The 14,081-nt window shown below is 41.9% G+C and overlaps 2 protein-coding genes across 2 annotated transcripts; both read left to right on the top strand.

Annotated features, from left to right (window-relative positions):
* Positions 1 to 3,118: 3,118 nt before the first annotated feature.
* On the top strand, positions 3,119 to 3,514 carry LOC117526395 (histone H4). Its single transcript, XM_034188455.1, has one exon. The coding sequence runs from the start codon at positions 3,122 to 3,124 to the stop codon at positions 3,431 to 3,433; it is 312 nt and encodes a 103-aa protein (XP_034044346.1). The 5' UTR covers positions 3,119 to 3,121; the 3' UTR covers positions 3,434 to 3,514.
* An 8,961-nt stretch (positions 3,515 to 12,475) lies between these two features.
* LOC117526394 (histone H2B 1/2-like) lies at positions 12,476 to 12,933 on the top strand. Its single transcript, XM_034188454.1, has one exon. It carries the CDS (start codon positions 12,487 to 12,489, stop codon positions 12,856 to 12,858), a length of 372 nt encoding a protein of 123 aa, XP_034044345.1. The 5' UTR covers positions 12,476 to 12,486; the 3' UTR covers positions 12,859 to 12,933.
* Positions 12,934 to 14,081: the final 1,148 nt, after the last annotated feature.

Genomic DNA, 14,081 nt, shown 5'->3' on the forward strand with positions numbered 1-14,081 from the left:
GCTCCTATCATGTTGAAAAATATACCACATTATTTGTGTGATCATAACATTATTATTATTATTATTTAGGTTATGCTATTTCTGTGTACTGTACCATGTTTCCTGGATACAAACAACGTTATTGCTGTCCAATGCGTACACCAGATCCTGTCAAAGATCAAGGTCTCTTGCAACTTTGGGGAGACCTCTGTTGTAATGCAACAGACGTTGTTTGCTGACCATTGGAAGTGTTGTTAAGATCCCCCTGACCACCCTTAGTATCACAGACATCGTCTCTCATGTCGTTTCTCATACCAGGTAGAGCTGCCAGCCCCCGAGCCTGCATTGGTCTGCATTCTCTCCACCATCAGACAAAAACACATTCCAGCCACAGATTGTCAGCCATGAATATAGAAGGGTCTGTACATTCACATGTCACATGGAAGGAGGAATAGATGTACCTCATCACCACCCTCTCAACTTTAAATTCCAAGTTCAGCTTTCCTTTCAGGTAAGCCTCATCGGACAAAAACGAGTAGCAAATACACTGGTTACATGCTGTCTTTCAGGTTCAGGCACAGTCTGAAAAATGGAACCCCCTCATCCAGACACCTTCTACTGGATGAGGGAGCATCTGCAGCTTCAGATGAACCTGCTGATAGAGTGACGTCACCCGTAGTCACTGATGTCTGGCCTTTACGATCTAGGTCTCTGACACGCTATTCAACTTTGGCTACCACACTCCTCAAGTCGTCACATGCACTATTTTGTGAGCTGATGCAGGTCTTCAACATATCAACTTCATCTTGAGTCGTCTTTATTTGTTTTAGTGGTGATGAAACATTGATATTGTCAAAGTGGACAGGCAGTAACTTACACAAGTCTCTCGCCACGAAGACTGGCACATCCGAACCCTTCTCTTGAAGTAGTTTGATGTTATCTTCTAAATTTTGTTCGTTTTTCTTTGGTCCTTTCCTGATTGTCCTTGGGAAGTGTTTTCGTCCACACACAGGTCGAATAGCCTTTTCTTGGAGCTGTCGATCTCCTCATCAACATATATTGTCAAGCACAGGTGTACAGTCATGTCCATAGGCAACAAATCCAGCTTGTTGGTCACAAATCACAGCAACTCATCAATAAAGCAGCCATGTTTGTTTACATCGGCGGTTGTATCACTGTCCGTTCTGGTGCCACAGCCTGCCATTTTCAAATGGTGGACCACATTACTGTTTCAAATAACACATTACTGTTTTTTTTTTTCTCAAACATGTAAACACAACAAAATCCATATATGAAGATTATGCTCATTCAGTGTTAGGGTTTCTGCAGCATTTACCTCCCTTGCATTTGCAATACTTGCAGCAGTGGATCCCAGCTGCTTGAAAATACAGCTGTATTTGAAGTAAAACTTGGGAAATAAAAGGACGTGGTCATTTATCAAAATTTATCACAATTTTTGGGCTGTTCGTCCTGGATAGAGATTTTGGCACATATCCCAAATTGTTCATTGGGGTCATATTAGTCCAGAACTGTTGAGTTATCCTCCCCTAAATGATGTGCACATGTCTAAGCTAGGTCCTAAACTGCAGCAACATTTTAAATCACTGGTGTCATAATGGATTAAATGGAACAGTCATGTGACATTCTCCGCTGGATAGAGACTTGGGAACAATGTTTCAGATAAAAGGCTCTACTGATCTCTGTTTCAATTTTGCCATCAATGATATCATATACATACTTATCATAGTTAAACAAAATGACATTTTCTTGGCCAATATACAGTGCATCTGGAAGGTATTAGATTGCTTCACCTTTTCCACATTTTGTTATGTTACAGCCTTATTCCCAAATGGAGTAAATTCAGTTTTTCCCTCAAAATTCTACTGACAACACTCCATAATGGCAACATGAAAAAAGTTTTTTTTTTGTGAACTTTTTGCAAATAAAAAAATTAATAAAAACTAGGAAATTGCATGTACATAAGTATTCACACCCTTTGCTCAATGCTTTGTTGATACACCAAGGTTAGACCTTACCTGTGTGAAGTGCCTTGAGGCAACTTTGTTGTGATTTGGAGCTATATAAATGAAAATAAATTGACAATTGAAATTAAAAATTGAATGGCAGCAAGTACAGCCTCAAGTCTTCTTGAATATGATGCCACAAGCCTGGTGCACCTATCTTTGTGCAGTTTTGCCTATTCCTCTTTGCAGCACCTCTCAAGCTTGGATGGGTAGCGTCGGTGCACAGCCATTTTCAGATCTCTCCAGAGATGTTCAATTGCATTCAGGTCTGGGCTCTGACTGGGCCACTCAAGAACATTCACAGTTGTCCTGAAGCCACTTGTTTGATATTTTGTCTGTGTGCTTAGGGTCATTGGCCTGCTGAAAGATGAACAATAGCCCCAGTCTGACGTCAAGAGCATTCTGGAGCAGGTTTTCATCCAGGAGTTCTCTGTATATTACTGCATTCACCTTTCCCTCAATCCTGACTAGTCTCCCAATGACTGCCACATCCCCACAGCATGATGCTGCCACCACCATACTTGTCCTTTTGGAAGCTTCTCCTCTCTCCACAGAGGAATGCTGGAGTTCTGATCAAGTGACCATCAGGTTTTTGGTCACCTCCCTGACTAAGGCCCTTTTCCCGGGATTGCTCAGTTTAGAAGAATGGACAGATGAACTCAAGCTGTGAATACCACACATATGTGGGGTTAGGGTTAGTTAGGTATGTGCTTTTCAAAAGGTGATTAAAATAGTGTGTTACAAGATTTAATGATAGTTTATTTTATCTTGTACTTAATAATGCAACCTGTCAATCAGCAGTTATTTGGAGACATTTGAGTGTTTTGAGAAAGAGAAAGAGGAAGAGAGAGAGATTCTTTGAATTTATTTAACTTTTTGGAGGTCAGTATGTGGACAACAATGCTCATTTGAGATGAATAAGCGTTTTTTTATTAAACATTTTAATTTGGGAATTGTACTTTTACGTTTGTCCATCGGGTGGCGATCACGCTTCAAAAAATTAAACACAAGTAAAGAAGAATGTGGTCACGCCTCTGTCTTCTATTACGTTCTCAGATAAGATTAAAATAAGAGCGACTCTGACTGTTTCGTCATTTTGTGTTTTAAAGCTTAGAGACATGAGTGGACGAGGTAAAGGCGGTAAAGGACTCGGGAAAGGAGGCGCCAAGCGGCACCGTAAAGTTCTCCGTGATAACATCCAGGGAATCACCAAACCCGCTATCCGCCGTCTGGCTCGCCGCGGTGGAGTGAAGCGTATTTCCGGCCTGATTTATGAGGAGACTCGCGGTGTGTTGAAGGTGTTTCTGGAGAATGTGATCCGTGATGCCGTCACCTACACCGAACACGCCAAGAGGAAGACCGTGACCGCCATGGATGTGGTGTACGCGCTGAAAAGACAGGGCCGAACTCTGTACGGCTTCGGCGGTTAAGCAATTTTCCCGTCTATCGCAACAACACAAAGGCTCTTTTAAGAGCCGCCCCACTGCTTATTAAAAGAGCTAATCCTTCTTTGATATATGTATATAGTAGATATTGTCATGACTGCATGCTGATAAAACGCTTTTTTCCCGCGTTGTTTACCAAGTTAAATTAAGTAACCTTCACTTTTCAGAAAGAAAATATTTTCTTACGGGTTGGCGAATTAAAATTTTTCCGACGAAGCTGTGCCATTCTTAACAAAGCGCAGGATGGTCCCATGATGACTCCGCCTTCATCGCATCTCACTCTGTTGGTGAGCAGCTGACCAATCATAGATGAGGACTCACACAGTGCTTTTTGCATACCGTAACTATAAGTAAGGGTCGTTGAGAAGCGAAGAAGCTCTTTATTTGACACAGAAATACTAGCGGAAAACCTTTTGTTGTTATTGTGCATGCATACAGCTAAATTTGCCTTCTGCATTTAAACCAGGGTCAGGCATGTCAGCCAGTCTTAAGTGTAAAATATCTAATTTACCTGTAAATGTACTCAATGATACTCTATGCCATAAAAATACTGCTGCATATAATTTGGATTTCATCAAAACCAATAGATTAAAATCTGTTTCACATTGTTAGCATGTTTACCCAGGCTATCTGCTTCACTTCATTTGAACTTATTTCCAACACTTTAACCACTGAGCCATGACTGACATTCAAAGTTGATGAGGTGTCACTGATTGGGGTTTACAATCTAATGAACCAGTAACATCGGTGGCCATCTTTAATTCTCATGTCCCTTGGGAAAAGTGCTTGGATCTGGCAAAATCTGAAATCCGCATACTTCAAAGATTCTGTATGCAAAATTACGTACTTTGTCAGATGTGAACATCTCTGGCAATTTTTGTTACATATCTGCTCCACTACTACTTACTTTGCAATCTGAGATGCGTTTTCGGTCTATTGACTTGGTTGCACATCCGGGCACTCCATCTTTGAGGTCTTAGTAATGTGCCTAGCAATGCTGGCTAGTGTGACAATAATCAAGCTGGGTGGATTGCTGTTGCACCTGTGAGGACTGTGCACTGCTTTCACAATTACAAACCCTGGATCACCAGTGACATCTAGAAGCTCCTTAGCCAGAAAAAGGCAGTCTTCAGGGATGGTGACAAGGGAAAGAGCAAACAGGTACAGCAGGAGCTAAAGAGGAGCCTGAAATGGGCTAAGAGGAAGATGCAGCTCAACAACATCAGAAAAGTGTGGAGGGGAATGAAGATCATTACTGCCTACAAGCAGAATAATAGCCAGGCTACAGCGGATGATCTGAACAGGAGTTCAACATGTTTTATTATTGGTTTGATTCAGCGTCCAATGGGACCTGTCCGGCACCCACTGCTACAGCCCCATTAATCCGCTCCCCGTCTCCAGCAGCAGCCCCCCTGTCCTTCACAATATTTGGATGAGCTGGGAATTTATATGAGGATTATGTTTTTTGACTTATCAAGCACTTTTAATGCCATCCAGTCTATCTTAAAGAGAGAGAAGCTCAGAAAGATGGGGGTGGCTCCCTCCCTCCCTCCCTCCCTGCCTGGATTACAGACTACCTGACAGGATGACCACAGTTCATCAAGCTGGGGAGCTGTGTCTCTTGGACAGTGGTGAGCAGTACTGGGGCTCCACAGGGGACTGTTCTTGGCATCTACCTGTTCACTTTGTACACAACAGACTTTAATCACAACTCTGAGCCTTGTCACGTTCAGAAATATTTGGACAACACAGCCATTGTAACGTGTATGGAGAGGGCAGGAGGGGGAGTACAGGGACCTGGTGAGGGCCTTCGGTGACTGGAGCGAATGGAACAGCCTTCTCCCAAACACATCCAAGACCAAGGAGATGGCCATGGCCGTCCACAGGTCTGGGTCTACCCCGCAATCCATCAGCATCCGGGGCAACAGCATTGAGGTGAAGCAGTGTGCACCTGGACAACAAGTTGGATTGGTCAGCTAATGTGGGTGTGCTCTACAGGAAGGTACAGAGCCAGCTGTTCTTCCTAAGGAAGCTCTGGTCCTTTGATGTCTGTGGGGAGATGCTGCAGATGCTCTATCTGTTTAGTGGTGGCAAACATCCTCTCCTATACTGCTCTCTGCTGGAAAGGCAGCATCACAGACAGGGATGGCAAGCAGCTGGACAAGTTGGACAAGAAGGAGAGGTCCTTCCTCTCCACAGCCAACACAGACTGTTCAACAACTTCATCAATGACAGAGGCTCCTGAGCTGGCTGTTGTTACCCCCTGACACCCCACATGGGCACTGTGCAATGGATTGATGTCCCTCTATTTTTTAATAATTTATTTGATATATTTGATTACATTTTTGACCTTTATCATATTTTTAATATTTGTACTATTTTATCATCATTATTACTATCATTTGCTCACTTTTTAATTTTAATGCTGGGTTGCTGTTGTTAAATGGTAAATGGACTGCGTTTATATAGCGCTTTTCCATCTGCATCAGACGCTCAAAGCACTTTATAATAATGCCTCACATTCACCCTGAAGTGAGGGTGCTGCCATACAAGGTACTCATTACACACCAGGGGCAACTAGGGGATTAAGGACCTTGCCCAAGGGCCCTTAGTGATTTTCCCATCAGGCTGGGATTTGAACCAAGGATCCTGTGGTCTCAAGCCCAACACTTTAACCACCACCTCCCCAGCCCAGTCTCACATTTTTTTTCGTGTTCCCGTGACGAAATGAGTCAAATTTTTGTGACAAAGTTTTTTTAACTCACTATTCCTAACCATACTACCCCGACCCTAACCTTAACCATAACCTAATCTTACTCTTTCCCCCCACCCTAACCATAACCACCACCCCCCCCTCCCCTTTCACTTTTAATTTTGTGCCGCCATCACAGAATGAATTAGAGTGAATTTGTGCTGCCGTGATGAAAATGGGGCACTTTTGATCACAATATCACGAACCAATATATTAATGTATATTTTGTGCTGCTGCATCACAACTTGCTGTGAGACTGGGTTAATCTCCCCTATCGGTTGTTGTCTTTTATTGGTTATTAGTTATCAGTACTGGTGACCTACGAGATACCTGAATTCCCCATAGTATCTATCTATCTATCTATCCACAGAAATATAACTATATTCAAATAAATAATTACTTAAATCTGGAATTCAAAGAGCAAATACCACTCCCAAATACACAATGTGTCTCTATGGTAAAACACATCGACAATTAATTCTTCCCCCATGCTATTTTAGATCACATCATGTGACCATTCAAATTGGTGGCACCCTCATTCAAAATGGCAGTGCCCTTCGGTTCTAGGGGTCCTCATAGCAGATGGCCTAGGTGGATTTATTTATTTATTTTTTTTGGTCATCACCTTCGACCTCAGATCGATGTTCAGTAAAAAAATATCTACAGTGCCATCACAATAAAAAAATAACTCAATAAAGCAACTAGCACTTACTTCCATTATGGTCCTTCAATACCCAACATGGATACAGCATAGACAAAACAAAACATGACAGGCAATTAAGGCGGCTGACATGAGAAAAGCCTGTGACTGTAGCCACTTCTTACAAGTCTTAAAGTTGACATAGGTCACCAATAATGTCATCATTTAATTCATTCAGTCTCTGATTAAGTGGGTTTTGCTGTTTAACATAAAATGTCGATGGTGCAATTCCCTGATCCTATCATGGATCTTAATAGATAACTTGAAGTTTCGTGGAGACTTGCACACAGTCAAATCAAATCAGTTTTATTTATATAGTGCCAAATCACAACAGTTGCCCCAAGGCACTTTATATTGTAAGGCAAGGTCAGACCAGTTCTGGATAGACAGTTTTCACTTTTTATTTGCACTCTCTCTCTATTTCATGACAAGGTGAATATTGCCATTACAAGCAGGAGAGAAGAAACATGAGGACTAAAGGAGAATACAGGATCAGTGGACTGAGGAGGGAAAATAGGGACCACAAGAGGAGAAGAAAGCTAATGGGAGAAGAATCAAATCAAATCAATTTTATTTATATAGCGCCAAATCACAACAAACAGTTGCCCCAAGGCGCTTTATATTGTAAGGCAAAGCTATACAATAATTACGGAAAAGCCCCAACGGTCAAAACAACCCCCTGTGAGCAAGCACTTGGCGACAGTGGGACGGAAAAACTCCCTTTTAACAGGAAGAAACCTCCAGCAGAACCAGGCTCAGGGAGGGGCAGTCTTCTGCTGGGACTGGTTGGGGCTGAGGGAGAGAACCGGGAAAAAGACATGCTGTGGAAGGGAGCAGAGATCAATCACTAATGATTAAATGCAGAGTGGTGCATACAGAGCAAAAAGAGAAAGAAACACTCAGTGCATCATGGGAACCCCCCAGCAGTCTAAGTCTATAGCAGCATAACTAAGGGATGGTTCAGGGTCACCTGATCCAGCCCTAACTATAAGCTTTAGCAAAAAAGGAAAGTTTTAAGCCTAATCTTAAAAGTAGAGAGGGTGTCTGTCTCCCTGATCTGAATTGGGAGCTGGTTCCACAGGAGAGGAGCCTGAAAGCTGAAGGCTCTGCCTCCCATTCTACTCTTACAAACCCTAGGAACTACAAGTAAGCCTGCAGTCTGAGAGCGAAGCGCTCTATTGGGGTGATATGGTACTATGAGGTCCCTAAGATAAGATGGGACCTGATTATTCAAAACCTTATAAGTAAGAAGAAGAATTGTAAATTCTATTCTAGAATTAACAGGAAGCCAATGAAGAGAGGCCAATATGGATGAGATATGCTCTCTCCTTCTAGTCCCCGTCAGTACTCTAGCTGCAGCATTTTGAATTAACTGAAGGCTTTTCAGGGAACTTTTAGGACAACCTGATAATAATGAATTACAATAGTCCAGTCTAGAGGAAATAAATGCATGAATTAGTTTTTCAGCATCACTCTGAGACAAGACCTTTCTAATTTTAGAGATATTGCGCAAATGCAAAAAAAGCAGTCTTACATATTTGTTTAATATGCGCTTTGAATGACATATCCTGATCAAAAATGACTCCAAGATTTCTCACAGTATTACTAGAGGTCAGGGTAATGCCATCCAGAGTAAGGATCTGGTTAGACACCATGTTTCTAAGATTTGTGGGGCCAAGTACAATAACTTCAGTTTTATCTGAGTTTAAAAGCAGGAAATTAGAGGTCATCCATGTCTTTATGTCTGTAAGACAATCCTGCAGTTTAGCTAATTGGTGTGTGTCCTCTGGCTTCATGGATAGATAAAGCTGGGTATCATCTGCGTAACAATGAAAATTGAAGAAATAATACTGCCTAAGGGAAACATGTATAAAGTGAATAAAATTGGTCCTAGCACAGAACCTTGTGGAACTCCATAATTAACCTTAGTCTGTGAAGAAGATTCCCCATTTACATGAACAAATTGTAATCTATTAGATAAATATGATTCAAACCACCGCAGCGCAGTGCCTTTAATAACTATGGCATGCTCTAATCTCTGTAATAAAATTTTATGGTCAGCAGTATCAAAAGCAGCACTGAGGTCTAACAGAACAAGCACAGAGATGAGTCCACTGTCTGAGGCCATAAGAAGATCATTTGTAACCTTCACTAATGCTGTTTCTGTACTATGATGAATTCTAAACCTGACTGAAACTTCAAATAGACCATTCCTCTGCAGATGATCAGTTAGCTGTTTTACAACTACCCTTTCAAGAATTTTTGAGAGAAAAGGAAGGTTGGAGATTGGCCTATAATTAGCTAAGATAGCTGGGTCAAGTGATGGCTTTTTAAGTAATGGTTTAATTACTGCCACCTTAAAAGCCTGTGGTACATAGCCAACTAACAAAGATAGATTGATCATATTTAAGATCAAAGCATTAAATAATGGTAGGGCTTCCTTGAGCAGCCTGGTAGGAATGGGGTCTAATAAACATGTTGATGGTTTGGATGAAGTAACTAATGAAAATAACTCAGACAGAACAATCTGAGAGAAAGAGTCTAACCAAATACCGGCATCACTGAAAGCAGCCAAAGATAACGATACGTCTTTGGGATGGTTATGAGTAATTTTTTCTCTAATAGTTAAAATTTTGTTAGCAAAGAAAGTCATGAAGTCATTACTAGTTAAAGTTAAAGGAATACTCGGCTCAATAGAGCTCTGACTCTTTGTCAGCCTGGCTACAGTGCTGAAAAGAAACCTGGGGTTTTTCTTATTTTCTTCAATTAGTGATGAGTAGTAAGATGTCCTAGCTTTACGGAGGGCTTTTTTTTATAGAGCAACAGACTCTTTTTCCAGGCTAAGTGAAGATCTTCTAAATTAGTGAGACGCCATTTCCTCTCCAGCTTACGGGTTATCTGCTTTAAGCTGCGAGTTTGTGAGTTATACCACGGAGTCAGGCACTTCTGATTTAAAGCTCTCTTTTTCAGAGGAGCTACAGCATCCAAGGTTGTCTTCAATGTGTATGTAAAACTATTGACGTGATACTTTATCTCACTTATAGAGTTTAGGTAGCTACTCTGCACTGTGTTGGTATATGGCATTAGAGAACATAAAGAAGGAATCATATCCTTAAACCTAGTTACAGCGCTTTCTGAAAGACTTCTAGTGTAATGAAACTTATTCCCCACTGCTGGGTAGTCCATCAGAGTAAATGTAAATGTTATTAAGAAATGATCAGACAGAAGGGAGTTTTCAGGGAATACTGTTAAGTCTTCAATTTCCATACCATAAGTCAGAACAAGATCTAAGATATGATTAAAGTGGTGGGTGGACTCATTTACATTTTGAGCAAAGCCAATTGAGTCTAATAATAGATTAAATGCAGTGTTGAGGCTGTCATTCTCAGCATCTGTGTGGATGTTAAAATCGCCCACTATAATTATCTTATCTGAGCTAAGCACTAAGTCAGACAAAAGGTCTGAAAATTCACAGAGAAACTCACAGTAACGACCAGGTGGACGATAGATAATAACAAATAAAACTGGTTTTTGGGACTTCCAATTTGGATGGACAAGACTAAGAGTCAAGCTTTCAAATGAATTAAAGCTCTGTCTGGGTTTTGGATTAATTAATAAGCTGGAATGGAAGATTGCTGCTAATCCTCCGCCTCAGCCCGTGCTACGAGCATTCTGGCAGTTAGTGTGACTCGAGGGTGTTGACTCATTTAAACTAACATATTCATCCTGCTGTAACCAGGTTTCTGTAAGGCAGAATAAATCAATATGTTGATCAATTATTATATCATTTACTAACAGGGACTTAGAAGAGAGAGACCTAATGTTTAATAGACCACATTTAACTGTTTTAGTCTGTGGTGCAGTCGAAGGTGCTATATTATTTTTTCCTTTTTTAAATTTTATGCTTAAATAGATTTTTGCTAGTTATTGGTGGTCTGGGAGCAGGCACCGTCTCTACGGGGATGGGGTAATGAGGGGATGGCAGGGGGAGAGAAGCTGCAGAGAGGTGTGTAAGACTACAACTCTGCTTCCTGGTCCCAACCCTGGATAGTCACGGTTTGGAGGATTTAAGAAAATTGGCCAGATTTCTAGAAATGAGAGCTGCTCCATCCAAAGTGGGATGGATGCCGTCTCTCCTAACAAGACCAGGTTTTCCCCAGAAGCTTTGCCAGTTATCTATGAAGCCCACATCATTTTATGGACACCACTCAGACAGCCAGCAATTCAAGGAGAACATGCAGCTAAACATGTCACTCCCGGTCTGATTGGGGAGGGGCCCAGAGAAAACTACAGAGTCCGACATTGTTTTTGCAAAGTTACACACCGATTCAATGTTAATTTTAGTGACCTCCGATTGGCGTAACCGGGTGTCATTACTGCCGACGTGAATTACAATCTTACCAAATTTACGCTTAGCCTTAGCCAGCAGTTTCAAATTTCCTTCAATGTCGCCTCCTCTGGCCCCTGGAAGACAACTGACTATGGTTGCTGGTGTCGCTAACTTCACATTTCTCAAAACAGAGTCGCCAATAACCAGAGTTTGATCCTCGGTGGGTGTGTCGCCGAGTGGAGAAAAACGGTTAGAAATGTGAACGGGTTGGCGGTGTACACGGGGCTTCTGTTTAGGGCTATGCTTCCTCCTCACAGTCACCCAGTCGGCCTGCTTTCCCGGCTGCTCGGGATCTGTTGGAAGGGAACTAACGGCGGCTAAGCTACCTTGGTCCGCACCGACTACAGGGGCCTGGCTAGCTGTAGAATTTTCCACGGTGCGGAGCCGAGTCTCCAATTCGCCCAGCCTGGCCTCCAAAGCTATGAATAAGCTACACTTATTACAAGTACCATTACTGCTAAAGGAGGCCGAGGAATAACAAAACATTTCACACGCAGAGCACAAAAGTGCGGGAGAGACAGGAGAAGCCGCCATGCTAAATCGGCTAAGAGCTAATAGCTGCGCTAAGCTAGCGGATTCCTAAAAACACACAAAGTGAATAATGTGTAAATAATTTAGAGGTGATTCAGCAGAGGGAGTGCTTTAGTTAAGGCACGTGAAGATTACACTGTGAAACAAATCGTTATCTAGTTATCTAGATCAATCTAACTGCGCAGATTAAACAGCTAACAGATACAGCAAAACACCGCTGTGCTCCGGAACAGGAAGTGATACAATACCGCAGTGAGAGCCAACCACCAGATACTAAGATAATACCAAGATTTTAAAAATGCATGAATCATGAATATTTGATGGTCATATGTGTGCTTTTCGTACTGCATTAAACTTTTTTGCACGTTACTCCTTATCAAGTTGGTTGCTTAACCTTAGTGTCCACTTTTCCAAAAGATAATAATCCCTTACTATTCCACGGCTTTGAGTATTTTAATTCGGTATCTCAATTTTTCATTCGAGACTGCGCCAAAGCAGGATGATCTCATGGTGACTCCGCCCTCATAGAATCTGCCCATGACCGGTGAGCAGCTGACCAATCATAGAGGAGGTCTCACACAGTCCTCTTTGCATAGTGTACCTATAAGTATGGGTCGCTGAGGGGTGGAGAGGCTTATTCGACTTTGAAATACCAATTCGCAAAGATGCCTGATCCAAAACCAGCGCCCAAGAAGGGTTCGAAGAAAGCGGTAACTAAAACCGCCGGTAAAGGAGGTAAGAAGAGAAGGAGGACCAGGAGGGAGAGCTACGCCATATATGTTTATAAGGTGCTGAAGCAGGTCCATCCCGACACCGGCATCTCTTCCAAGGCGATGAGCATCATGAACTCGTTCGTGAACGACATCTTTGAACGCATTGCCAGTGAGGCGTCTCGTCTGGCGCATTACAACAAGCGCTCCACCATCACTTCCAGGGAGATTCAGACCGCTGTGCGCCTCCTGCTGCCCGGTGAGCTGGCCAAACACGCCGTGTCCGAGGGAACCAAAGCCGTGACCAAGTACACCAGCTCCAAGTGAACAGACGTCCTGCTGCATCATCAAACCAACGGCTCTTTTAAGAGCCACACACTTAAATAAAAGAACAAAATCTGTGATCACTGTGACAAAAATGTTTTACTTTTAGGTCTCCATTCATCTTTAACATTCAAAATATGGCTCTCAGGTGTTAACTTTAAATTAAGCACGTATTAACGATCAGGTTGTTAGATTATTTTTGTGGTTTAAAAAAAAATCTTGTCCTTACTCATGAGATTTCATTGAAACGGTCAAACCGATGGCTGCTTTAAAAATGTGTCTGAATCAGAGCCGTATAATAAGTACTAGAGTCCACATGTAAATGTTCCTTCATGGAGAACGAGCCACTATTTTCAACATAGACATAAAGAGGAGTAGACGCCGCATTTGTTGCTGAGGCACAAGAAATGCGGCCGCCATCTTGGAATGGTCATCGTAGTCATTCCAACACGAAGCACAGTGAAGGTTTGATTTTCTAATCTTTTTTTTTGTAATCTTTCTATGTTAAAGTTGCTTTATTTTCTCTTTTCTGTAAAGTATCTTAGCACTATGTGAAGCGCTATATAAATATAGTGTGTTATAATTCTTTGATTGCAACTGACGTCACATTTCTCATGATCCTCCCCATCTTTGAGGGTGAAGCAACAACAAAGAAGCTCCAAAGGTGTCAACAGTCACACACATGGTCCAGGAGGAGATTGGAATGGAGGATGTTTTTCTGAACCACATTGCCAAACTCATCTCTTGACCTAAAGAAAGGGAGCATGAGAAAGAAGCTCTGCCAAACAGTCCTCTGTCACGGCTTTAAGATGGAAAACTTCTAAAGCACATTTGTACATGTGTAAATATGTTTTCTGTCTCTCTGCTTGGTACAGCCTTGGAACTCTCTCTTTGTCCTGATATGAAATATATTGATATTCTATGTGATTTGTATATATTATATATAAAATGTCACAGATGAGAAGTTAATCGAATAGTCACACTGTGTTCAGTCATTTAAAATCTGTACAGAGTGAGGGTTTATGAGATACCTCTCAAAAATCCATCCCTTAGTTATGCTGCTATAGACGTAGACTGCTGGGGGGTTCCCATGATGCACTGTTTCTTTCTTTCTCTTTTTGCTCTGTATGCACCACTCTGCATTTAATCATTAGTGATCGATCTCTGCTCCCCTCCACAGCATGTCTTTTTCTTGGTTCTCTCCCTCAGCCCCAACCAGTCCCAGC

The sequence above is a fragment of the Thalassophryne amazonica genome, chromosome 15 (genome assembly GCF_902500255.1).
Source record: "Thalassophryne amazonica chromosome 15, fThaAma1.1, whole genome shotgun sequence".
Taxonomy (NCBI): Eukaryota; Metazoa; Chordata; class Actinopteri; order Batrachoidiformes; family Batrachoididae; genus Thalassophryne; species Thalassophryne amazonica.